This window comes from Dermochelys coriacea, chromosome 10 (genome assembly GCF_009764565.3).
Source record: "Dermochelys coriacea isolate rDerCor1 chromosome 10, rDerCor1.pri.v4, whole genome shotgun sequence".
Classification (NCBI taxonomy): Eukaryota; Metazoa; Chordata; order Testudines; family Dermochelyidae; genus Dermochelys; species Dermochelys coriacea.
Genome location: NC_050077.1, coordinates 84,828,401 through 84,854,050, shown reverse-complemented (window position 1 = coordinate 84,854,050; position 25,650 = coordinate 84,828,401). Strand labels below are relative to the sequence as shown.

Sequence of the window (25,650 nt, the reverse complement as noted above, 5' to 3'; positions counted from 1 at the left end):
AAAACTGCATGACTGGGCAACAAAATGGTGGAAGAAATTCAATGTTGATAAGTGTAAAGTAATGCACATTGGAAAACAATCTCACCTATACATATAAAATGATGGGGAAAAATTAGCTATTACCTCTCAAGAAAGAGATCGTGGAGTCATTGCAGTTGCAATTCTCTGAAAATGTTCACTCAACATGCAAAAAAAAAGCTAACAGAACGTTAGGAATCATTAGGAAAGGGATCGATAATATGACAGAAAATATCATAATGCCTCTATATAAATCCATGATACGCCCACACCGTGAATACTGCGTGCAGCTCTGATCACGCTATCTCAAAAAAGATACATTAGAATTGGAAAAAGTACAGAGAAGCCCAACAATAATGATGAAGGGGATGGAGCAGCTTCCATATGAGGAGAGATTAATAAGACTGGGACTGTTCAGCTTGGAAAAGAGACGACGAAGGGGGGACAGGATAGAGGTCTATAAAATCATGACTGGTGTGGAGACAGTGATTTACTCCTCATAACACAAGAACCAGGGGTCACCTAATGAAATTAACAGGCAGCAGGTTTAAAACTAACAAGGAAGTATTTCTTCACACAGCGCACAGTCAACCTGTGGAACTCCTTGCCAGGGAACGTTGTGAAGGCCAAAAGTATAACTGGGTTTAAAAAAGAATTAGATAAATTCCTGGAGGATTGGTCCATCAGTGGCTATTAGCCAAGCTGGTCAGGGATGAAATCCCATACTCTGGATGTCACTAGCCTCTGACTGCCAGAAGCTGGGACTGGACGACAGGGGATGGATCACTTGATAATTGCCCTATTGTGTTAATTGCCTCTGAGGCATTTGGTAACGGCTGCTGTTGGAAGACAGGACCTTTGGCTAGATGGACCATTGTTCTGACCCAGTATGGCTGTTCTTATAATGAAAATGACAAACATTAAACGGTAAACAATATAGGTAAAACATGCTCATTAGCAAGGTCTACCTAGACCTGCATAAATGACACAATCCAGTACATTGAATCAGACCCTGGGCCCCAGTACAATTTGTTCCTATCAGTGGGGGCAGCAGGGGTAACAGCTGGATGGTGTCCTGCTCTGGTGATCCCCAGCCAACATTGTACAAATTACAGCAGCTCTGAGGTCCTCGTCCCAGGATCAGGGAGAAGGCCATAAAGGGGACACACAGCCAACTTTGCCATGCACATTTGTGAGCACAGGTCAATCAGGTTTGAGGCCCATGCAGTCAGCACAGCCCGTAACTCCAAAGACAACGAACCACAGAAAACATCTGACTGCTCAAACACCATGTCACACTAGCAGAAAATGTATGGTACTCTGACACCCGCTAATGCACCCCTGGTATAAGTTGGCTTTGAAATCTTTAGATCTAATTAAATAAATAGCATATAATTTATTCAGTGCATAACCAACAACTTGTTACTATCTCAGCAAACAATGAAGGGGGAATGTTAAGATTGCACCGTGGGGTGTAACTAGCCATCTGCTGAGATGTCATGAGCTGTGACCTCTATTTCCATCCAACGCAGAAGAGGATTTTTCAGTCCTCAGCTGCAGCAGCTGAATATTTGCAAAAGCTCCCGAATTAGAGGCTCTTTTGTTCCACCTCTTTGAGCCCCAGCCATTTACTGATGCTATAGGATGTCATTAGGAGGGTCGCATCTGGTTTTTAGACATGTTACTTAGAACATGACAGTTCCTTTGGGGTATTTAAAAACTATCAGGCAACTGCTAGAGAAACAAGGTAGATGAGGTAACACACAGACCTCAAAAGCTGGTACCTTCCTGCAAAGGAAGCTGCTCCAATGAAAGATATGACCTTACCACCTGGTCTCTCTAATGTTCTGGGACCGACAGGGCTGCATATTGCACCTGGAGACAGCCATCTGTGAAAGCTCCGGGTGTAAAACATGTACACCAAGGATTCATGAAGGGGAAAAACATTAATAGTTGCCAATATACCACCATTCAGATCTGACTCCATTAGCCAATACCACTTTGTTTAAATGCAAAATCAAAATCAAAGCTACTTTTTAAAATTCTGCCTAAAAGGGAAGGGTAGTTAATCAAAAGAGGCCCAGAGCCTTTGATTGCTGAATAAGAGCAGGCAGCTGCTGCTAGCTCCTTGGTGAAAGTTCACCCTGACACTGTAACTGCCACCAAATATCCACTGATCTCTGTTTGGGGTCTGGGCAACACAGGAACTGAAAAGAAGGTGCAGACTTTCCTTTGGCTTCAAATCTACACCACAGCAAGGGAGAGGGGACCATCACTAGGCCTTCCCTCGAGCTCCTCCTCTTACACCACACTACACTACTACCCCTTTTTGACACGGCGGAGACTTTTGTGGGCTAGCCGTGCTCACAGATGGGTTATTCTGCCATCCGCTGGCATCTTTCACTCATTGCACAGGCAACGTTAGAGACGGGCCTACGGATCTCCTCGCCCTGGAACCTGGGGGAGCTTGGAATCTGGATCTGAATTTTTGGCCTTACCACAAAACCTCATAACCACGTATACTCAGCGATTATTGAAGCTGTCAATAAGCTCTCACTTTTTTTAATATCAAACCTGGAAGGCCTCCTATTGGCACACAGTGCATAGAAATGAAGCCATTTTTCATTCTAATCAAAAAACTCTCAATGGACAGTACTAATTGCTTCTTGAAATCATGGGCAGGCTTCTGCACAAGATAATCCTTGTGCCAAGCTCAGGGGGGATGGTGCTATTGGGGTGAAAGTTGGACAAAAGATTATCATGCTTGCAGCATTATAGGCTCATGTAGGCACTGTGTGGTCCAGCTATTTAGGACATTATTTTTTATTGGACAGATCACCTCTAAATGCCTCTACAAACAAGAGCTTCGGAGTGTAATTAGAGAACTGCACAGTGCCATGGGGCGACCTCAGGCAAATAACACAGGGATTTGAGAACAGCTGACAATCCCTCACAAAAATCCCAGACACCATGGCAGTCATTAAAGGCCATACGATCCCCTACACAGGACAAGCCCACATGGGAGCAGGGAACATCATGAGTCTCCGGCGCACTGGTTCATTGGCAAGGCTGTGTATACCACCCCTCCTCCCCTCCTTGGAGGTACATACGTGACCCTCATCACTGTTCTATCCGAACCCTGATATCACACCTGGGGTTGCATAGAGCAGTGGTGCCCAAATCTTGCCCATCATGCCCCCCTTACCTATAATGGAATCTGTCCGTGCCCCCATTACTGCACAGTTGGCTCAACAGAGGAGCTTGGGCTGAAGACGAAGCGGGAGGAAGACCTGGGGATGGGGAAGGAGCCAGGGCTAGAGGGAGAGTTGGCCTGGGGTGGAGAGGGAACAAGGGCAGAGCTGGGCTGGGGGTGGAGCTGGGCTGCGGTGCAGCAGGGGTGGAGCTGCAGCTGGGCGGAGCAGGGGAGGGGTGGAGCTGCAGCTGGGGGCGGAGCGGGGGGGTGGAGCTGCAGCTGGGCGGAGCAGGGGAGGGGTGCAGCTGCAGCTGGGGGCGGAGCGGGGGGTGGAGCTGCAGCTGAGCGGAGCTGGGTTGGGGCAGACCTGGGCTGCAGTGCAGCGGGGGCAGCATGGAGCTGCAGCTGGCTGAAGCAGGGGGAGGGATGGAGCTGCAGCTGGGGGCGGAGCTGGGCTGCAGTGCAGCAGGGGCAGCGCAGGGGGAGGGGTGGAGCTGCGGCTGGGCAGAGCAGGGGGCGGCGTGGAGCTGCAGCTGGGGGCGGAGCGGGGGGTGGAGCTGCAGCTGGGCGGAGCGGGGGAGGGGTGGAGCTGCAGCTGGGCGGAGCAGGGGGAGGGGTGGAGCTGCGGCTGGGAGAGGAGCAGGGGGCGGCATGGAGCTGCAGCTGGGGGCGGAGCGGGGGGTGGAGCTGCAGCTGGGCGGAGCAGGGGAGGGGTGGAGCTGGGCTGCAGTGCAGCGGGGGCAGCATGGAGCTGCAGCTGGGCGGAGCGGGGGAGGGGTGGAGCTGCAGCTGGGCGGAGCGGGGGAGGGGTGGAGCTGCGGCTGGGCGGAGCAGGGGGAGGGGTGGAGCTGCGGCTGGGAGAGGAGCAGGGGGCGGCATGGAGCTGCAGCTGGGGGCGGAGCGGGGGGTGGAGCTGCAGCTGGGCAGAGCAGGGGGAGGGGTGGAGCTGCCGCTGGGGCCAGAGCTGGGATGGGTGGCACTCGCTCCCTGCCCCCCGTGGAGGCTGGCCTGGGCCCTGCACCCCTGAACAGTGCACTGTGCTTCCCAAGAGGGGCGCACCCCACACTTTGGGGACCATTGCAATACAGAAATTGTGAGGAGCATCACAGGAGCCTAAGCAGCTATGGACCCCCCCCCCCCGAGGGCTACTCAGAAACAATCCTCCAGTATCGCTCCCCACAGCCCCCCCAGAGCCTGACCCCTGAGGATTAGGGGCAGAGGGGCTTCCAGGAGGTTAGGCCATAAAGCTGCGCTCTCCCCCTGTGGCCAGTTTCTGGTGAGTTTGGCTACTGCTCAAAGAATGGGAATCTATAGGCCTCAGCCACCGTGCTCACTCTGAGTGCAACTCTGTAAATCTGGTTATTGTTAGTAACTGGGCTGGTGGTGAAGTGCTCCAGCCCTGCCTAGTGCCAGCTCCCCACTCACTTATCCAGTGAGCCCTGCCAGCCATCGCCCTTTTACCCAGCACCATGCCCTCAATGCCCCGCCAGGCACTTTTTAGAAATATATGCTCAGAAATGGCGGCAGCTGGGGATGCACCTGCTGGGCTTATATTTGCTCCATGAAATGCAGAGAAGAGAGGAGAGCATTTCCCACGATTGCAGGAACTGCAGCTCAGAGTCACTTTACAAGAGATGTACGCAGCGGTGAACATGCAGATGTTTAGTTCTTGTGGCCATCGTGCTAAAACCCCAAAGTTTTATGAAGTCTCAGCTTCATTGTGTCAGACAGGTTGAATTTTCTCTGATTCCATGTCCAGGTGTTGAACTGTTGCTTCAGGTGTAAGCTTTCTCTTTCTATCAATCCACTCAAGTGCTGGGCTCTTCCTAAGGGTTTATTATTTTTACCTACGGTGCTTGCAATGGCTTCTGACCATGCCATGCAAAGATACAGAAAGCAACCCTCATGCTTATGGGTGCACTGAAGAAGTCAAATTGGGGAAAGTAGACTGCTCAGCACACCTGCCTTGTATAACCTGTCTTTACCAGACATCATGCCCAAGGTGAGTTATGTATAACTTTTAGTTATAAGTTGGGGACGCATCAATTAGAAGTAACGGAAGAGAAGGACCTTGGAGTATTGGTTGATCACAGGATGACTATGAGCCGCCAATGTGATATGGCTGTGAAAAAAGCTAATGCGGTTTTGGGATGCATCAGGAGAGGCATTTCCAGTAGGGATAAGGAGGTTTTAGTACCATTATACAAGGCACTGGTGAGACCTCACCTAGAATACTGTGTGCAGTTCTGGTCTCCCATGTTTAAAAAGGATGAATTCAAACTGGAGCAGGTATAGAGAAGGGCTACTAGGATGATCCGAGGAATGGAAAACTTGTCTTATGAAAGGAGACTTAAGGAGCTTGGCTTGTTTAGCCTAACTAAAAGAAGGTTGAGGGGAGATATGATTGCTCTCTATAAATATATCAGAGGGATAAATACAGGAGAAGGAGAGGAATTATTTAAGCTCAGCATCAATGTGGACACAAGAACAAATGGGTATAAACTGGCCACCCGGAAGTTTAGACTTGAAATCAGACGAAGGTTTTTAACCATCAGAGGAGTGAAGTTTTGGAATAGCCTTCCAAGGGAAGCAGTGGGGGCAAAAGATCTATCTGGTTTTAAGATTCTACTTGATAAGTTTATGGAGGAGATGGTATGATGGGATAATGGGATTTTAGTAAGTAATTGATCTTTAAATATTCAGGGTAAATAGGCCTAATCCCCTGAGATGGGATATTAGATGGATGGGATCTGAGTTACCCAGGAAAGAATTTTCTGTAGTATCTGGCTGGTGAATCTTGCCCATATGCTCAGGGTTTAGCTGATTGCCATATTTGGGGTCGGGAAGGAATTTTCCTCCAGGGCAGATTGCAGAGGCCCTGGAGGTTTTTCGCCTTCCTCTGTAGCATGGGGCATGGTTGACTTGAGGGAGGCTTCTCTGCTCCTTGAAGTCTTTAAACCATGATTTAAGGACTTCAATAGCTCAGACATAGGTGAGGTTTTTCATAGGAGTGGGTGGGTGGGATTCTGTGGCCTGCGCTGTGCAGGAGGTCGGACTAGATGATCAGAATGGTCCCTTCTGACCTTAGTATCTATGAATCTATGTAGGTAGAAGGCCACACTGATTTCAAATGAGGGATGCTGATTTACATCAGCTAAGGAATACTTCGTATTTACATTAAGCGACAAGACTGAGTTAGCAAATATCCATACCAAAACCAAAGCCCTGCTTGACAGCAAATAGCACACAAAAAAATCAGGTTTCAGAGGAGCAGCCGTGTTAGTCTGTATTCGCAAAAAGAAAAGGAGTACTTGTGGCACCTTAGAGACTAACAAATTTATTTGAGCATAAGCTTTCGTGAGCTACAGCTCACTGCATCCGATGAAGTGAGCTGTAGCTCACGGAAGCTTATGCTCAAATAAATTTGTTAGTCTCTAAGGTGCCACAAGTTCTCCTTTTCTTTTTACGAAAAAATCAGTGGATCTGGGGCAGGGAGACCCCCACCAACCCTAACCAGGATCTGCAGCCCAGAGCCCACTTCCTGCCCAGGGACTACAGCATTGTCAGTGGTTTCTGTTTTGCACAGTTGTAACATTTTAGGGTGTTTCAATCATCTCAACACAAATCTCAGTTATTGTCCTTGTGTTTCAGCCCCACACAGCAGAGAGGAAGTCACCTGAAATACATGTCAGAGCCATACTGGCAGCTAGTTTCTCTGATTAGATCGCAAGAATTTGAGTAGTGAACAAATTGGTTTAAAATCCAGATTAGAGTGAAATCCATCTCAGTGTGACAAGGGTGAGTGGTCAAAAGTAAAAAGCATTCTCTGAACAACCTCAACCCAATCTCCTGCACAAAGTGACACATAAATCCCCAAACTAAATCGCATCTGAGATTCTGGACACAGCTTGAGAAAGTGGAAAGATCTCCATGTGTCTCCACCGTGACCAGGCTCTGTTTCCTACATGAGGGAAGTGTTGCTGCACACAGAATACTCCCTAACCACGGGCCAGATCCCAAGATCTAGCCTTGAAGTGCCTGGTGCAGCTCAGGATTTGGGAATACAAAGGTGATTTCATGCCACCGTTCCCTTCTCCTGGTCCTGGGGCCAGTTCTCCAGGCTGCTCTGCACTAGGTTAGCTGCCCACAAAGGACCATTCTGGAAGCCACGAATTGCTGGGACGGAAGGATGCCATCTGATCCCCCTTTACCTGGGCTGCATCACCTCAGCTGGAGAAGGGCACAGGAGCAAGGATAGCATCCCTGGCTGGATTTCCTCACTCGGAGGATCTGTCAGTGGCTCTGGTTGACATGGCACCATGCAGGCTGAGGTGTTAAATGACTATTTTGTTTCAGTCTTCACTCAAAAGGTTAATTGTGACCAGATACTTAGCACAGCTAGTATCAATAGAAAGGGGGAAGGAACGCAAGCCAGATGAAGGTAAGACTAGGTTAAAGAATATTTTGCTAATTTAGATGTATTAAAGCAGGTAGGACCTGACAAAATTCATCCCAGGTACTTAAGGAACTAGCTGAAGCAATCTTGGGATCGTTAGTGATCACTTTGAGAACTCCTGGAGGATGGACCAGGGCCCAGAAGACTGGAGAAGGATAAACTTAGAACCTATCTTTACAAGGGGAACAAAGAGGATCCAAGAGTTATAGACCAGTCAGCCTAGCTTCAATACCTAGAAACAGACTGGAACAAATCAGTAAATCATCAATTTGTAACCACCTGGAGACTAACAGGGTGATAGGGAATAGCCAGCATGGATTTGTCAAGAACAAATCATGCCAAACCCACCTAATTTCCTTCTTTGTCGGGGTTACTGGACTAGTGCCCAGGGGAGAAGCAACAGATATGATATATCATGATTTTAGTAAGGATTTTGATACAGTCTCACAGGCGAACTGTGGAAATGTGCTCTGAATGAAATTGCTATAATGGGGGACACAACTGGTTGAAAAAATGTACTCAAAGGGTAGTTATCAATGGTTCCCTGTCAAACTGTACGGAGGTGTCTGGAGAGGTCCCACTAGGGTCTGTTCTGGGTCCAGTTCTATTCTATACTTTCATTAATGACATGGATAATGGAGTGGAGAGTATGCTTATAAAATCTGCAAATGACACCAAGTTGGGAAGGGTTGCAAGCACATTGGAGGGCAGAATTAAAATTCAAAATGACTCACAAATTGAAGAATTGATCCAGAATCAACAAGATGAAATTCAGTACAGACAATTGCAAAGTACTGCTCTTAGGAAGGAAAAACCAACTGCACAACTACACAATGGGGACTAACGGGCAAGGTGGCAGTACTGCTGGAAAGGACCTGGGGGTGCGAGTGGATCGCATGTTGAATATGAGTCAGCAACGTGATGCGTGTGTGAAAAAGGCTAATAATGTTCTGGGGTGTATTATCAGGAGTGTCTTAAGTATGACATGGAAGGTCATTGTTCCACTCTGCTCGGCACTGGAGGGGCCTCAGCTGGAGCATTGTGTCAAGTTTTGGGCATCACATTTTAAGAATGATGTAGATTAGCTGACCTCTCGAGATCCTTCCCAGCCCTATGTTCTATGATTAAGCTGAGTATGAGATTGCCTTGTGCAATGGGCTGAGTATCTGGCCCAAAATATTGTGTTAAATTGGAACATTCCAGTCCCCTTTGATGTTCAGAGCTAGCACAGGTTTAATCAATTACAAGTAACTTCTTGCATCTAACTTCTATCAGTATTTAAAGGAGCAGGTTTTTAACAAAGAATCTGTCTGTCTGAGGGTTTTCTTTAGCTCCCTTCATTGTCATTTGCAAGTGCTTCCCAGACAGACCAGACCGGCACAGTGAAGTCCCTAGTGACTTCATGGAGCTTCCACTCTTCCCCTTTCCCTGATTGCAGCAAGTTCTGCCTATTAGTTCTCTCTTTGGCACAGAGAAAAAGGGTTCCCAAAGGAGTCTTCACACTTAGTGGACAAAGCACTGGACTGGGATTCAGGAGACCTGGGTTCTATTCCTGACTCTGCCATTGGACTCAAGGGGAACTTGAGCAAGTCATTTCATTTGCCTCATTTTCCTTATCTATAAAATGGGGATAACTATATTGACCTCCCTTGTGAAGTGCTTTGAGAGCTACTGACGAAAAGTACCAGATAAGAGCTAGGGATTATCATCTTATTTTGATATCGCTGAGGTAGTTCAGATATGACAAATAGAAAGTATACCATTATTGTCTCCTTAGTGCTTAGATATCTGTGTGGTGGGGATTAGCTATAGAGATCATAGAGGTTCTCAAAAACTGTTGAATAAAACATTGAAACATGACGGACACATAAAGAACAACTAAAGCACAGGCCAGTAACAATCAGTACATCATAAATGTGAGCATCCAGACATGTGGCAAAAGGAAAACACAGCATATGGATTAAAAGCCTTCCTGATCAGGCTACAAATTACCATCAGGAATTGGAAGATTACAAAAAAGGGATTTGGAAGATTACAAATTTGAATTTAATCAATTCAAAAATTGTGCTGGATGAGAGCAAAGCAAAGGGAATGCATGATCCCTATGTTATGCAGGTGTGATCTTTTCACTTCATCTGGTATGAGCTCCTATGGGATTTATTTGGGTGATATTTTATTACATTTCTATTATATTGCACTTGGGTAACATTTTAAAAGGTACCCAAACGACACAGACTATGTCCTATTGATTTTCAATGGGACCTAGGCTCCTAAATCACAGACACTTTTGAAATGGTTACACTTTGTCTTTATTTCTTTGCTTGGTGCCCTGAGCACTTTGGCTGGATGGGAAGGGATTAGGGGAAATGCTATTAAGGTTTCTTGTTTTCTTTACACATTCTGAAGCAAATAAACTAAGATTGTGATGTAGCAAAAAAAATGAAAATAGAAGTCAAACACATAAGTCACAGAAAGAAAACGGTCCACAGTAATTTAAATTCAATGTAGCCTTTTTTAAACCATAGATTAAATGCACCATCTGTGATGTAGCACTGTTCCTGTCAAACGACCAATCTCAGGACAGCCCAATATGATAAATGCTTTCTCACAGCACAGTCCCGTTTAAATTTTCCTCTGATTCACATCTAATGTTAATAAATCTCTGTAAACCTCTGAGAAGAGGAAGGGATTGGCAGAATGGAATATTCTATAAAGATTTAGCATACTGTACTGATACAGGATTTGTGGGTCACTGGGAACGGAGTTAAGTCACAGAGATTTTGATGATGATGATTTTGCAGAAAAGAGATTATCTTCACTGTCGGACTCTTTTACATTCCACTCCCATGATTCCCGACTACTACGGATAATCGAAAAAGAAACTTTACACAGGCCACGCTGCTGACCATTCCCATAGTTCTGCCTGCTTGTTGAATACATTCTTCAGTCAGGGGCTAGGTAAAAAGCCAAGTGATTTATATGTTTAATTCCCAATTTTCTTCTATTATCTATCGACTCCTAAGATTTAACATATTCACATCTTCTCAAAGAATTTGTTTTCTTTAGAAATGAGTTTGCCCCCTGACAAGATTACGCAGCCACTTCCCCTGCTGGAATGCTCCCATACCGCTAATGTCACTGGTGAAATAGTGTTAGAGTCCCCTAGCACCTTACACACACACACACACACACACACGCGCACACACACACACACACACCCACCCCGAGTGACAGTCTGAGGATAGGTCCCCCTGTCAAATCAGGCAGGCAGACACACACTTTTTGAAGTACACAAAAAGGGAACAGTTTTATTTCAGTAAGAATATTTTACATCAAAGCTTGTCCCTCCCTGTGTCGGAGTAAGGACCTTAATGCTCACACACACTTGCAAAATCCCACCTGCTCAGGTGAACTCTTTTAATGGCACATTGTCACAAAATAAACCAGGAATAAAATGAATGGTAGAAAATTAAACATTGTGTGCCTGGTTCTCATTTTCACATCTCTGACAGTATAAAGGAGACTTAAAGTGGGTGTGAAAATAGGAGTGGCGTAAATGGGCCTCAGGCCTGATCTACACATAAAAGTTAGGTCGACATAGGCATGGAGCTAAGGGGTGTGAAAAACCCACACCCCTGAGTGCTGTCACTATGGCAACCTAACTCCCAGTGTAGATGCAGCTAGGTCTAGAGCTAAGATCACTTCTTGTGACCTAGCTGTGGTCACGTGGGGAGGTGGAGTTCCTGCACATGTTCCTTCGGCCGCTGTAATCTGCATCTCCAGTACGAATTTACGCGGCATGCCTACGGCACACACATCTATGCTGCAATAGCACTGGTAGCACAGACGTGGTCTTCGAGTAAATGAGACTTGGCCCCTGTGCTTTTCCTGAGAGAGCACCATCCCATGGCAGGTGTACCATTTCCTCCTTTTGCCACTTGGGCCTAGGCACTGCAGCTGGCATGCAGGGTACAAAAAGGAAACCAAGGCAGAGCATGGAAGAAATCCAGGGGCACCTTCACAAGGATCCTGAAGTTACTCAGTTGTCTCCATTACCTTGGCCGTGTTTCACCAAACCAAGTTACAACCCCATGCAATCGGAGCTCGTTACAAAATATGTACTTCGCACTGCAGCGTTCCAACAGGGTCCCGGAGACTGAGTCAGTGTCTTCAGCCAAGGAGGTGGGACTGACAAGAAAAAACATGAGTCCGTGTCTCACGGGGAGGAAGGGAGAGTCCCAGAAGGATGAGGCAGCACAAGCTAAAGAGGGTCGGCGCTAGGGCACAGGCCAAGGCTGGAGTGGCAGGTTCAGGAGCGTGGATGGATGTAATCAGGTCAGTGGGGGAAACCAGCAAGTCTGTGGAGAGTTTTGAAAATGCTGCAAAGAAATTGTGAACAGGCCTGGGAAATGGAGAGGAGGCTGGTGAACGTGCGCAAAAGGGAGCGGGGAAACAATTGTACCATGATCCTGCTTCCTGAAATTCATAGGAAAGGCTTCTAAAGATGATGGACGAAGGCCTGGAGAAAGATTTCCACAGAGGCAAGATCAAGGGGACATCTTGCCCCACACTACAAGAAGGATGTGGATAAATTGGAAAGAGTACAGCGAAGGGCAACAAAAATGATTAGGGGTCTAGAGCACATGACTTATGAGGAGAGGCTGAGGGAGCTGGGATTGTTTAGTCTGCAGAAGAGAAGAATGAGGGGGGATTTGATAGCTGCTTTCAACTACCTGAAAGGGGGTTTCAAAAAGGATGGCTCTAGACTGTTCTCAATGGTAGCAGATGACAGAACGAGGAGTAATGGTCTCAAGTTGCAATGGGGGAGGTTTAGATTGGATATTAGGAAAAACTTTTTCACTAAGAGGGTGGTGAAACACTGGAATGCGTTACCTAGGGAGGTGGTAGAATCTCCTTCCTTAGAGGTTTTTAAGGTCAGGCTTGACAAAGCCCTGGCTAGGATGATTTAACTGGGACTTGGTCCTGCTTTGAGCAGGGGGTTGGACTAGATGACCTTCTGGGGTCCCTTCCAACCCTGATATTCTATGATTCTATGATTCTATGATCTCTCTCTATCATCATCACCATCCAGAAACATTTATATCAATGAATGATACTGCCAGAGGCTGGCTACAGGGACTGCTGCTCCAAGTACCAAGCTGCAGTCACACGAAGTGAAAGCTCACAGTCCCAGTGATGTGTAACATTAATCTTCCTCTGGACTCTGAGGACCAACAGCCTAGCATTGGCTTGGATCAATGACACGTAATAATTAATTAAAATGATGATTTAAAAATAACAAGTTCCAAGACACTGAGGGCTTGTCTACAACTAAAATGCTACGATGGCACAGCAGCACGGCTGCAGCGTTGCAGTGTAGACGCTACCTACATTACAGGAGGGGTTCTCCCATTGGCGGGGTAATCTACCTCCCCAACCTAGTGCTGTCTACGTGGGGACATAGGCCATCTTAGCAATGCTGCTGGGGGGGTGGAGTGGATTTTTAACACTCCTGAGCAATGTAGTTAAACAGACCTAATTTTCTAATGTAGATCAGACATTATGGAATGGATTCAAAATTCTTGTGTCTCTAGTTAACACCAGCCAGAAGCATCATACTTGTGCAGATGGCAGTGTCTGGATATGGCCAGAGAGCCCTGAGTTGAGGGTCCATCTACACAGCAGCTGGGGGATCAGAGTCCCAGCTCAGGCAGATGTACACACAACCGCTCTGCTCGAGCTAGCACTTCAAAACAGCACAATGGCCACAGCCAGCCCGGGCAGTGGCTTGGGGTGGCTGCCCGAGTGCAATCCCCTGCTGCCCATGCCACTGTGGCTACGCTGCCATTTTTCGTGTACTACTCAAGCCGAGCCGTTGTGCGTACATCTACCCAATCCAGGAATGCCACCTCCCAGCTGTCGGGCAGACATACCCTAAATGTGATGGCCATGAAGTGGGAAGAAGGGAGAAGGGGAAAAGTAATTGTGAGGCTTTCAGTGAATTCTCTATAGTCACCAACACCAGACACTGGGCAACCTAATCAAGTGGAGTTTGAGAGACCAAGAGGCTGGAAAACCACCAGTTTGTAGAAGTGCAGATAGTGTAAGTTAATGGGCCTCATTCTGCTCCCTCTGAAGTGTACAGGAGTCCTGACAATGACCTCACTGGGGGAAGGACGGTGACCAGCGTTTGAATATCGAGGAGACTCCATCAAGAGGTGCCACTAGACACCACAGAGACAGCCATAAGAACATAAGAATGGCCATACTGGGTCAGACCAAAGGTCCATCCAGTCCAGTATCCTGTCTTCCAACAGTGGCCAATGCCAGAGGGAGTGAACCTAACAGGAAATGATCAAGTGATCTCTCTCCTGCCATCCAGGTCTCTGCAGGATGCCTCAGTTCTGTGCCAAACTGGATTTAATCCTTAGGTCAAATATCCAAATTACTTCATGGACAGTAAAGTCACTGACTTAAAACCTGAGCTGTGTGGAGAGGGGGCATTCCATTTCAGGGAGGGGTTCAATACTCCAGATTTTTGTCCCATTCCAATTAGGAATGAAAACTAAACATTTCAGGATTCCTTGTGAAGGGGATGGAGCCCTTGCTGCTGGGCAGTCCACCTTGTGGACCCTCGGAGCCCTGGGGTCACCTCTGGGGCAGGTTGGCATGTGGGCTGCCAAGAAGCCAGCTAGCATACTGGCAGAAAATCAGGGAAGTCTGAAAACCTGCCTGGGAAGGCAGGGTTCCGATGGAACTCCACTGAAATCAAACCATCTCCATGAAACGCTTGGATTTCAACAAAACTGGCACATTCCCATTACATATTTTTTCATCAGAATTTTTCCAACGAGCTCTACTTCACGTGTTTATTCCTGTATCAAGCACGGGCATAACTGAGTCTCATAAATGTGATAAACTGGAGATAGTTGTTAGCCCAGGAGAAAAACTGCTTCTAAGTAAACCAGCGTTAGCTCTTCTGGAACTGTGAAAGCATCCTCCCTCTGTGTCCAACACACCATCAATTAATCGGCTTTTCGTCTCTACGGAACAAGAGCTGAATGGGCAGGAGGGGAATACCTCTGGAATTCTGCTGATCGGAGTCTGATCGCTCATAGATAATAATGGCATCTCCTCCTCCTTAAATTAGGTAGCTGATCAGACTGGGCATCACTGGAGAGACCAGTCTGATTTTATTTAATTATATCAGTATGATTCCCCTTTTCTCATTTTTCCCAGGGCAGCTGGCCCCAGATTCCACCAGCTTGGTAATGCTCTTGAAGCTAAGAAAGATCATTTTTATTTATTACACTGCATCTCTCTTGCTGCTTCCATCTCTTCTAGTAGGAACATTAATGTGGATGCTGGCCAGAAAATTACCCAAGTGAACTCTATTTAGCTAATAAGAAAATGTCAGAGAAACTCTCTTAATGTCTCTGCTCTTCTTATGTGCTGGTGGCACATTGTAAGGTCTCTTAGTGACTCACATTCAGCATCAGGCTATCAGTGTAATTGACTTCCATGTTTTTTCCACTCTGGCTACAGTCACATAGTCAAGGCTCCTGATTAGAATTTGAGATAGCACCAGAGTGCAGGGTCTCACTATCTCTGTTGGATGTTTGCAAGCGTGACTCTTAACCAGCCTTCTTCTGTAGGCATCCAGCACCCTATATGTCAACAAAATATCCTGGCCACAGGGTAACTGACAGCTTGCAGCCTTTCTGTTTGTTGTTGATTTTGCTTATGTTAGAGTCAGCTCCCCTGACCCCTCAAGGGGTGTTGAACTCCGTGGTTCCCTGGACATGCTGAAAGGGATCACATAAGTTTAAACCTGTTTTAACAAACTGTGGTTGAACTCACTTTGGCTTTTTCTCTGCTAGGAAATGGACCCTAAGATTTCCCATTATTGCTAATACTGCTTCATCTCCATCTGTGGCAGCAAAGTCGGGCGCGCTGAGACAGATGAGGTGTTGGCAGCTGCTGGAGTTTTATGTATCAGGTTGTGGGGCAGGCCTGCTTTCAGTGGGCAAGTTGGAACAGTGTCTAAAATGCTGGTGGCACCTCTAGGCTGCTCTCAGCTGTTCAGCACCACCAATGGCAGAAACTAGCACTCCTAGGGATGCTCCCACCAATGGAGCTGAGCAGCTGATAGCAACAGAGGGAAAATCGAAGGACAAAAGGCTAATGTAAAGAAGGCCTTTGAATGGGGAGTCCACCAGAGTTTGGGGCTTAACAAGTGTTGAACTTGGTAGATCATATCAATGGAGTTCAGCACAACAATAGTGGGCAGAGGTGCCCCACAGTCAAACAGAACAGAGTATTCAAGTACAGACAGAGCTGAAGCTCCTCTGACTGTCTCACTATCTACCTACTCTCGATACTTACATGGTACTACAGTATCTGAGCAACTCACAAGCTTCAATGTATTTACCCTCACAGCACCCCTGCGAGGAAGGGAAGTGTTGTTATCCCCAGCCCAATTCACAGAGGGGGAACCGAGGAAACAGATAGGTTAAGTGACTTCCCCAGGGTCTCACACTGTGGCGGAGATGGAAATTGAAGCTCCCACCTCCCAGGCTAGTGCCCTGACCAGTGGCCCAGCTTTGATTTTTTTACTGGTGTTCTCAGCAATGTTTGGAACTAGTGACACCCTGAACATCCACCTCCGTAGCAAGGCGACAGCTAGATAATTACTCCTTGGGGACAGGCTAGTTTTAAGCAGATGTGGGGAATAAACATATCTGAAAGGGACAAGCATAAGGGAGCCTAAAGGAGAGGAATATGTAAAGTACAGCTCTGCTATGGGGAATGCCAATCCTGAGGCAGGAAAGACAAGGGCTACTAGGTTAATAAGTGATGGTTGTTTTGCAAACCAAGAAAACTGACCGACAAAGTAATTCATTTGTCCCAACTCTGCATTGGCCTTTCTCTGTAGTAAGGGCTAACTACTTCATAAATCCAAAACACAGGGCAAGAAAATGCCAGTGAATGGGGCAGGCAACCCATCCCAACAATAGCACTTTTACTAGCCACTGGCAGGCATGTATGCTGTATAAATTCACTTTAAACAACAGGAAGACCCCCATAGAGTAAAGACACTGACGTCATGCACATATTCGCTGTCTGCTTTACACTGTTGCACATTCATAAATGTGCAATGGAATTCTATGGGACACATCATAGCTAAATGAAATGGCCATGTTACCAAAGTCAATAAAAAACATTTTGTAAAGAAAACTAAATTATGGGCCAGGGAGCGATGGGAATTGAGCCCATCTGCGGCGGATCAATACCTATGGATTTCTCTCACATATTACTGATCTTGTCATTTCCTCAAAAATAAATGTTGCCGCAAAGGATAATTAAAAATTGTCCTTTCATTTGTCTTCATTTAAATTTACTTTGCTATGCAGTAGAACACTAGAGTTACAAACTGACCAGTCAGCCACACACCTCAGTTGGAACCGGAAGTACACAATCAGACAGCAGCAGAGACAAAAAAAAAAAAAAAAAAAAATAAGGCAAATACAGTACACTGCTGTGTTAAACGTAAACTACTAAAAAAAAGGGAAAGTTAAAAAAAAGTTTTGACAAGATAAGAAAACTATCGGAATGGTAGCCATCTTAGTCTGTATCCATAAAAACAATGAGGAGTCCGGTGGCACCTTAAAGACAAACAGATTTATTTGGGCATAAGCTTTCATGGGTAAAAAACCCACTTCTTCAGATGTGGCTGCATCTGAAGAAGTGGGTTCTTCACCCACAAAAGCTTATGCCCAGATAAATCTGTTAGTCTTTAAGGTAAGGAAACTGTTTCTGTGCTTGTTTTATTTAAATTAGGATGGTTAAAAGCAGCATTTTTATTTCTGCATAGTAATGTTTCAAAGCTGTATTAAGTCAATGTTCAGTTGTAAACTACAACCACAATGTTTTGTTCAGAGTTATGAACATTTCAGAGTTACGAGCTACCTCCATTCCCGAGGTGTTCGAAACTCTGAGGTTCTACTGTCGTTTCCTTAAATACTCTGGTGGCTACATTTCTCGGCAGCACCCAGAACCAAACCTTTTATGCCATTTTTAATCCAAGCAAGCAAAGGGACCGCTAATCAGGCCTATCCCTTGAAGAGGGCCTGCAAGCCATGTACAGAACATGTTACTATTGCATGGCCCTGCAAATGCCATGTGAAGCACTATGATAGCAAGGATAAATTGCTGTACTTGGAACCAATCAATGTAACCTTTGCAACTTGTCATTGGCTAGTAATCTGCAAGGCTGAAAATCCAACAGAAGAAAAAGCTTTTAGAGATGAGCTTTACCTTGCATGGGTGTGGGTCAACCCCGTATGTCTCCAGGGTCTGGGCTTTTCTTAAAAAATTTAACTCTGAAGTAGCTGGTGTCTGACCACTGGAGGAAAGAAAATCAGGGAAACATGTGAACATCAGGGCCAGTCATTATGTTCACTGTTTCCATTAACAATACTGCGCATCAAATTAAGCAAATTAATTGACTTCATTCAGCCAACATATTGAATCTAAAACAGGATCTTGTAAAGGGGCTCGGCTCTTAAGCCTGTCCGTCCCGTTCTGCAAGCTGGACTTCAGCAGTACAGAAGACAGTCTCCCAACACTAAAAAGGAACAGAATAAAGGAGCCTCTGCAAAAGGTATGGTTTAATTAAATATAATCAGCCCAGATTGCGATAAGCATTTCACTTGGTTGTGAAGTATTACATGCAGAAAGCAGCCCATTTCATATATGTTTTTCAGGTCCCTTTCATGATGTCACATCAAATGATGCAACATCTATACGTGTGTCTGAGGTTAAAAACAAATACAGAACTCCCTTTTCGGAAATGCGAGAGCTGGTAAAAGTAAGTTCAATAAATTATCTATGGACCATGGACAGCTCATAACTCCTTCTCTGAGCACCACAAGAACAGCTTTACTATCTCTGGTTCCCAGGATGCCCATTCTGGATTCTTATCTTGCTGGCAACCTTGCAAGCCTTACTGCCTGGGTCACCTTCACAGAGTTTTGTGAATGGACTTGAAGTGTAATAGACTGTGGCTTGTCATATGTCATAAACAAAGATACAGCTAGTATAATGGAAATATCATAATAGGATTATATCTTACTTTTATACAGGTTTCAGAGTAGCAGCCGTGTTAGTCTGTATTCGCAAAAAGAAAAGGAGTACTTGTGGCACCTTAGAGACTAACAAATTTATTTGAGCATAAGCTTTCGTGAGCTACAGCTCACTTCATCGGATGCATTTGCATTTTATACAGCACCTCATCCCAAAATAGTATTTGAATAATAGAGCAGGCAGCTGAAACTGCAGGGGGGAATTTAGGAAGGCAGACTACATTTATCCAGGATGAAATATAGTTACCATCCTTGCTCAATAAGAAAAAGCCATGGAATCTTTAATCAACCTTTAAACTGGGCTGAGTTCAAGAGTCAGCAAAATAAATAAATAAATAAATAAATAAATAAATAAAATAGAAGTCAGAGACTCCGCCCAAGCTAGGCCCCGGGCTCGTGTGGAGATATTAGGAAAGCATTGATACAAACTGCCTGAGCCATACATTTTCGTTACAAGCTAATGACATTCCACTGTTGGGAAATGATATTCCCAGCACTCCACTGAGACCACTTTAGGCCCTTTCTTTAATTCTACAAATGGTCGAGACCTCAGTTTGAAATCTCATCTGATGGACGTTCAATGGATAAGATGGATAAAAAAGATTTCAGGTTTATTATTATTCTTTGATTATCTACATTTTAAAGCACTTTGGGTAATTTTTTTTTAGGCAATTTTATTATGTTCCTATTTCAGGAAGTAGAGGTTTGTTATTAGATGCCATGTCCTATTTCCAGAATATTTTTATTTTTGTTTTGTTGTAATGCCTCTAATAGTGCTTAACAAATTGACCTTAATTTTTAAGAACATCTCCATTATTTTCCCTCTTATTAAATGTGAACCATGTTACCAAAAGAAACTTTTTTTCTGATTTAGCGTATGTACAAATGCAATAAAGCTACTCATCCCCTTACACAGATCTGTTACGTTCAAAACCCTAAATAAGAATAGCAGCAAACAAAGTACCAATAAGTCTATAGTTAATCAACATACATGACCCCTTTTAAATGGTACAGTACATTAAATCCCAAAGCTAATGTTACCTGAGTTCTGTTTTGTGAATCTCTGCAATTTTCCTTTCCAGCTTTTCCGAATGTTTGGGGAAAAATTGGAACTTGGAGCTGTAGCCTTCTGGGTGCTTCCCAGGGTCATAGTCCCCAATCTCCGCTAGTAAAAGAAAGAGAGACTATATAATGAAGTAACAAGGTTTTTGTCATTCGGAGTGAAATCATTTCTAAAACTGCCTGCAATTAAAAGAGCAAACTGGTTTAATATTAAAAGTCAAAGGGCATCTGCCCAGAAAGGGGGTTTGTGGGTTGGAAACAGAAAACTGTTTCTTCTCCAAATGAAGTTGATAGCGAGGGGCTAACTAGCTGAGGGGGCTGGCAATGGGATACAGAGCGGTTCCCTTCTAGGGGTCCGATCCTCCAAAGTGATGGCTACCTTCAAACCCCCAGGTGCCGATGAGAATGGAGGATGCTCAGCACCTTGCAGGGGTCGGAGTCAGGTCACCAGTTCAACTCCAGCCAAGCTGGTGGCGAGCCTGGGTGAGTGGAACTGTGTGTGGAATTAGTTTGATGGGTCTCTGTCCAGTTCCCAGTGCACAGGTGTCCACAATACAAGAAACCCACCATCAAACCTGGGTCCTAGTCTCAGCAGGGAAATCAGGAAGTGACAGGCCTGGAGAGTGAATGAACCTCTGACTCCTAGCCAGAGCTTACGGCTCATCGCATGGTGAAACCGCCCGGGAAAACTCGCGTTGCCAATGCCTGCACTTAACAGCTGGGTGCAGGGTTTGCAAGGAATCATGTCTCTCTGACTTTCAATCTCTGTTTGTGAGCAGATGGTCACTGTCTCACCTTTATTCATTCTTCAGAATTATTCTGTCCAGTAATTAGTACTACTCTCGGTCTGCAGTGCATTTCCAAGCAGTTCACTGCCAATATTAAAAGTGGAGTTCTTCTGCGAGGACAAGTCGTTCATGTGGTGTAGCCCTGTTCCAACTGGAGGAGCAGAACTCTAAGAATCAGAGTTCTAGTGCAAAAACTCCCCCTTCTAAATGTGAACCCCCTTCTTGGAACAGTCTGTAACATTCACTTCAGATTTACTGTTTGGGCGACATTTCTGCCAATAAACTAATTTGCTAGCATATGCTTGAAAATGAGCACGGGAGTGGCATGGACACAACCGAAGAGGATTTTCAAGTGTGGATGAATATCTACAGAATTGTTTTGCGTGGTATCTTCCCATCTCTACTGTGCTGAACCTGCTCTAGGGAAGACTGGAGGAGTCCACTTGGCAGGATTGGCAATTGGGCAGCTTCCGCTAGCATTAATGTACACAAAAATGTTACCAAAAATAAAATTTACATCTCTATCCATGCCATCTCCCACAACAGCCACCATATGGCTGTAGAACAGGGACCAGCTCCTGAAGTCACCAGCGTGTATTCCTGTGTTCAGAGGATGTCTTCTGTCCTTTCACATTAAACAAGACAGAGCAATGAATCACGCTCCACTTGTCTAGATGGGAAAATGATTCTAATACCATCCAAGAGGTTCTGAGGAATGCTGGGTCCATAGCCGCTAATGTCTACAGTAGAACTCCGGAGGCACAGTGCGCCATTGTATCACATCTTATGAGACTAGAACAATTCAAACTACCATGGACATTTTAAAAGAAGATTTTTTGTGTGCTCCGTGGATGTGACTGTGCTTGCACCTCAGAAAAACAAAGTTAATTAGTTTGAAAGATCTTCAGATTGGCACTGCAGAAACAGCCTTTTGTTTTCTTTCTGAAATGAGCAAATTCCCAGTGAATAACAATAAAGATAACACCCCTAATGGCCCTCCTGTATGACACGCCATAGCAGGGGACTCTCTTGCAGGGAACTTGTGCAAGGATTTTCACATGGACGTTTCCACAATATCATCTCCTGGCAGGATGGGGTTTGCTCCTCCTCCTTGGAAAGGTTGCTCCCAAACGTGGCAGACACCCTTGGGCAGGGCTGGCTGTGTGGAACCCTGTATCCCCGCAGAGGCTCTAGTCCCATAGTACCAACTCCAGTGACATGATTCCACTGCAGCAACACTACCAGGGACTCCCCTCTGCTGTGGCATCCCCGAGGGACCACTTTAATATATGGTGAGGTGTCTCTACAGGATGGGGGTGGGTGAAGACAGCTTACGTTGAGCTTCTCCCTGTCCTGTCCTTTCCTCTTCAGTGGCTCACCCAAATACATCCCATCTCGCCAGACAGACCCCAGGCCCCATCCACCCACGGCACACACAAAACATACCCACCCTGAATCCAGGAAATACTCAGCAATCAGGAAAAACACCCCATTCCAAATGGTTAAAAACCCAGGCACGTGCAATGTTTGCTTCAATACAAGGACATCACACATCACTCTCTGGGTTCCACGTCTATTTAGAATCTTCACATTGAGACCAGGTTCATGACTCTGTTGAGCGAACTCAAGCCCCTGTCAAGAGAACCAGGCTAGGAATCTTGCACCAATCATGTGCAATTCATGCTTTCCAATGGCCCCAGCATGAGATCAGGTGAGATGTGGCTATTCCCTCACCCTGAGGTTTGCTTTGAGATTGGGAGGCTTTTCCCAACACAAAATCTAAAGAGCGACACTGAGCCATGAACCCACAAGAACACAGCCCAACAAGAATGTCTGTGGGAGCCTCACCAAAGCAAAACTCCTCTAGACCCCACAGTCCCATCAGAAACATCAAGGATTATGCAGGTGAATAGCTCAGAGCTGGTTCCTCTAGCTCCATCACACGTTCAAATGTGTTTCGTAATCTCTCCTGAACAATTAGCATGAGGAGGCGCAGGTCCAGCAGTGGTGCAGCATATAGCTGCCAGGCTGCAGCTGCCCATGAAGCCAAGACAATAAACTGTCTTATCAGCTGATTAAAAATCAGCTCTGCTCTTTTCATACATCTGAAAGAAATGGGCTGATTTTTTCCTTGAGACAGGCGAAACAGGCAGCTGCCCTGTTTCCACCATCATCACCCTCTGGGAAGCAGCCAGTAATTAAATCCAAATTTGACTCAAGCTGCAGTAAAGGGGAACAGAAAAGAGATGAAAAAATGGTCCTCTCTTGGCTGAACAAGACAGTACAGTATTTCATCTCTGTCTCGTGCTACTTAGCTGCATATCTGCTTTCCATACTATATACAAGTCCTGCATCTGCAGCATCTCACAACTCAGCTGGAAAGGATCCCTCTCTCTCTCTCTCTCATTCAATTTCCTTTGGTCTGCGGCTCCTAGTGAAATGTAGATGTGATGTTAATGTGCATGCTTCCCCTGTAAAATGCTGAAGGGGGGAAAATACACCCATATTTCAAAACTAATGATTAGTGCCTCTAAAAAATTAAAATATATTGAACTGTAAACACATGCGTGAATGTAGAAAAAATATCTGGTCTACTATGAAATATCTTGTACGTGCTTTGGAACTGGAACTTGTCATTCTGTACATCCATGGCTCTATATAAGCGATGACATGCACAAAACTACATTAAAAAGAGCATTATTAGGCCCATGCAATTATGAGTTGCAGCAAGGTCAAGCACTCAAAAGTTAGGAAATGCCAAATTTAAGGTGGCCTATTTAAGCCTAAGCTTAAATCAGCTTTCTTATTATGCACATGCATTGTGACAGAGTCTTTAATTATACAGTCACATTGTATTTTTGCCATAGGCTTGGACAAATCTGAGCAGATTTCATGGGAATGGCAAACAGTACACCCCAGACACAAATGCCATCCCGCTGCAAATTTCAAGTCTCAACTCCAAAGCTCTGGGGTGCTAGAATTTTTTAAGATGGACAAAACAATGTATTTTGCCCTAGTCTCATTCTCAGAAACAGATGAACTTGTTTTGGCTGAAATTAAAAAAAATAAAAAAATCAAATCAGTCTGAGGCAGACACTCAGAATGGAAAATTTCAGCCCAAACAGTTAAAGTTTGACAAAGTTATAAAAGCAACTGAAAACAAGGTCTTCTTATGAGAAGTGTCAGTCAAACTTAATACTAGGCTGTGCTATCAGAATGTCCACAGATTTTCAACCCAGACCTTCGGCTGTTCAATCCTTTAGGACTCCACAAACTGAAGTTTGCCTCTTCTGGCCTTTCCATGTCTTGGGCTGGGGATATCCCGACAAGAGTGTTTTGTGTAGCAGAGGCACTAGCAAGATCAGGAGTGGTAAAATAAGCAGGAGGTTTCCAGATATTTTCCCCCACCCCACGCTGTGTGACCAGCCTGGGCCTGTGTGCGACTTGCTGATAAGTTGTTTCTTGGCTGATGAGCTTGATGTAAAGTAATGAATTTGCATAAGGACATGTTCATTTGTGCCAACAGCTAACAAAACTGTATTTGTTGTACTAGGATCTCTCTTTAAAGCCACACACTAGCAGGGCATGCAGTCACTCATGTGGAAAGAACAGTATTTTCTTGCAAGGCTCTTTAGGACTATCCATGCTCATTTGTCTAGTATGTACATATTGGAGAGACCAGGAGATGGTAACAGTACAGTCCTTAATGTTTTAACCAAAGCACAAACAATTATTTCATATTTCCTTAGTTAAAATGTAAAGCTCCATAAACCAGGTCTTTCCTTTGGAATCCACCCTTCTCTGAAGTTTGTAAAGAGATGCACTTCTACAGCTAATAGCTTTTACCCAGGAATTCTGACTTTCTTCATTCAGACAAGGGGAAAAAACAAATGTCATTCTCAACTTTCAGTAAATGAGTCTATTTCTTATCTATCTTATCTGTTTGTTGTATTTAGATTTATATATTTTAAGGCCAGGAGGGACTATTCCTTCAACTAGTCGGACCTCCTGTATAACATAGGCCACATAATTTCATCCAGTTACTCCTGTATTGAGCCCAGAAACTTGTGTTTGACTAAAGCAAACCTTTTAGTAAGGCATCCAGTCTTAATCTGAAGACTTCAAGAGATGGGATTTACAGAGCCAGTCACCATAATTGCAGTTTCAAGAGACCTTCTGCAATACTGAAAAATGAAAAATATAAACATAGCCAAGCTTCCTTCTATGTCTTTACTGATAACTAGGCATCACCCTGCCAAATCTGGCCACACTTGCCGTCTAGCACTGGGATGTCTCACGGAAGACAGGAAGGAGAAAGTTATGCTGAGGAGGGTAAATCAGGACAGGACCAACCAATTTAACTTTGAGATTCCAAATCAGAGGGTAATAACAGCAAGAAAGTGATACTCTTGAAAGCACCAGTTATCACACCTATTGCACAACTTCAGCACTGATGCATGTCTGGACACCAGCATCTGGTATGTCTGAGGATGCAGCAAAATTTCTGTAGGAAGTCTCAACACATGAGAGTGTTTTCTGCCCTGCTAGTATCCCAAATTACCTAGGAGGTTTCTCTGAAATCAGTACCGAGTCCCATGCTGCTACAAGCCTCACCTACCTATTGGAGAGTATCACTTCACCGCCAGAAATCCCTGTATCCTAGTTACAGAGGAAGCATGGATTAGAAGCTGCAGCACAGAGACCCGGAAATCAGGAGTTCTAGATGCCCTTTTTTGCTTTATCACTGAATCTGTGTCGCTTAATGCATGGTGCCTCATGTCCCATCTGTTAAATAGGGGAAAAACCCACCTGCCTGACAGGGAGATTGTGATTTTGTAAAGTGCTTTGAGACCCTCAGATGGAAGCAAGTGCAAAATACTAGACACATAATGTTGATCAAAGGGCCATTTATTCAGACACAACTGATCTGAATCCAGGTGGAATAACTTTGAGGGAATAGATGGCAGAGTTGTTGCTTCTGGTACAGTT

The 25,650-nt window shown here is 45.1% G+C and overlaps 1 protein-coding gene across 6 annotated transcripts in view; it reads right to left on the bottom strand.

The window, feature by feature from the left end:
- FRMD5 (FERM domain containing 5) overlaps positions 1-25,650 on the bottom strand; it is a 346,861-nt gene that overhangs the window by 61,700 nt on the left and 259,511 nt on the right. For 5 of the 6 annotated variants that reach the window (XM_038418836.2, XM_043493290.1, XM_038418838.2 and 2 more), the window contains exons 6-7: positions 19,853-19,976; positions 17,985-18,072 (exon numbers count right to left, since the gene is read on the bottom strand). In XM_038418836.2, the coding sequence (XP_038274764.1) occupies positions 17,985-18,072; positions 19,853-19,976 (212 nt within the window). Of the gene's footprint in view, positions 1-17,984; positions 18,073-19,852; positions 19,977-25,650 lie in introns of those variants that run through there. The other variant, XM_038418840.2, reaches the window with a different exon arrangement.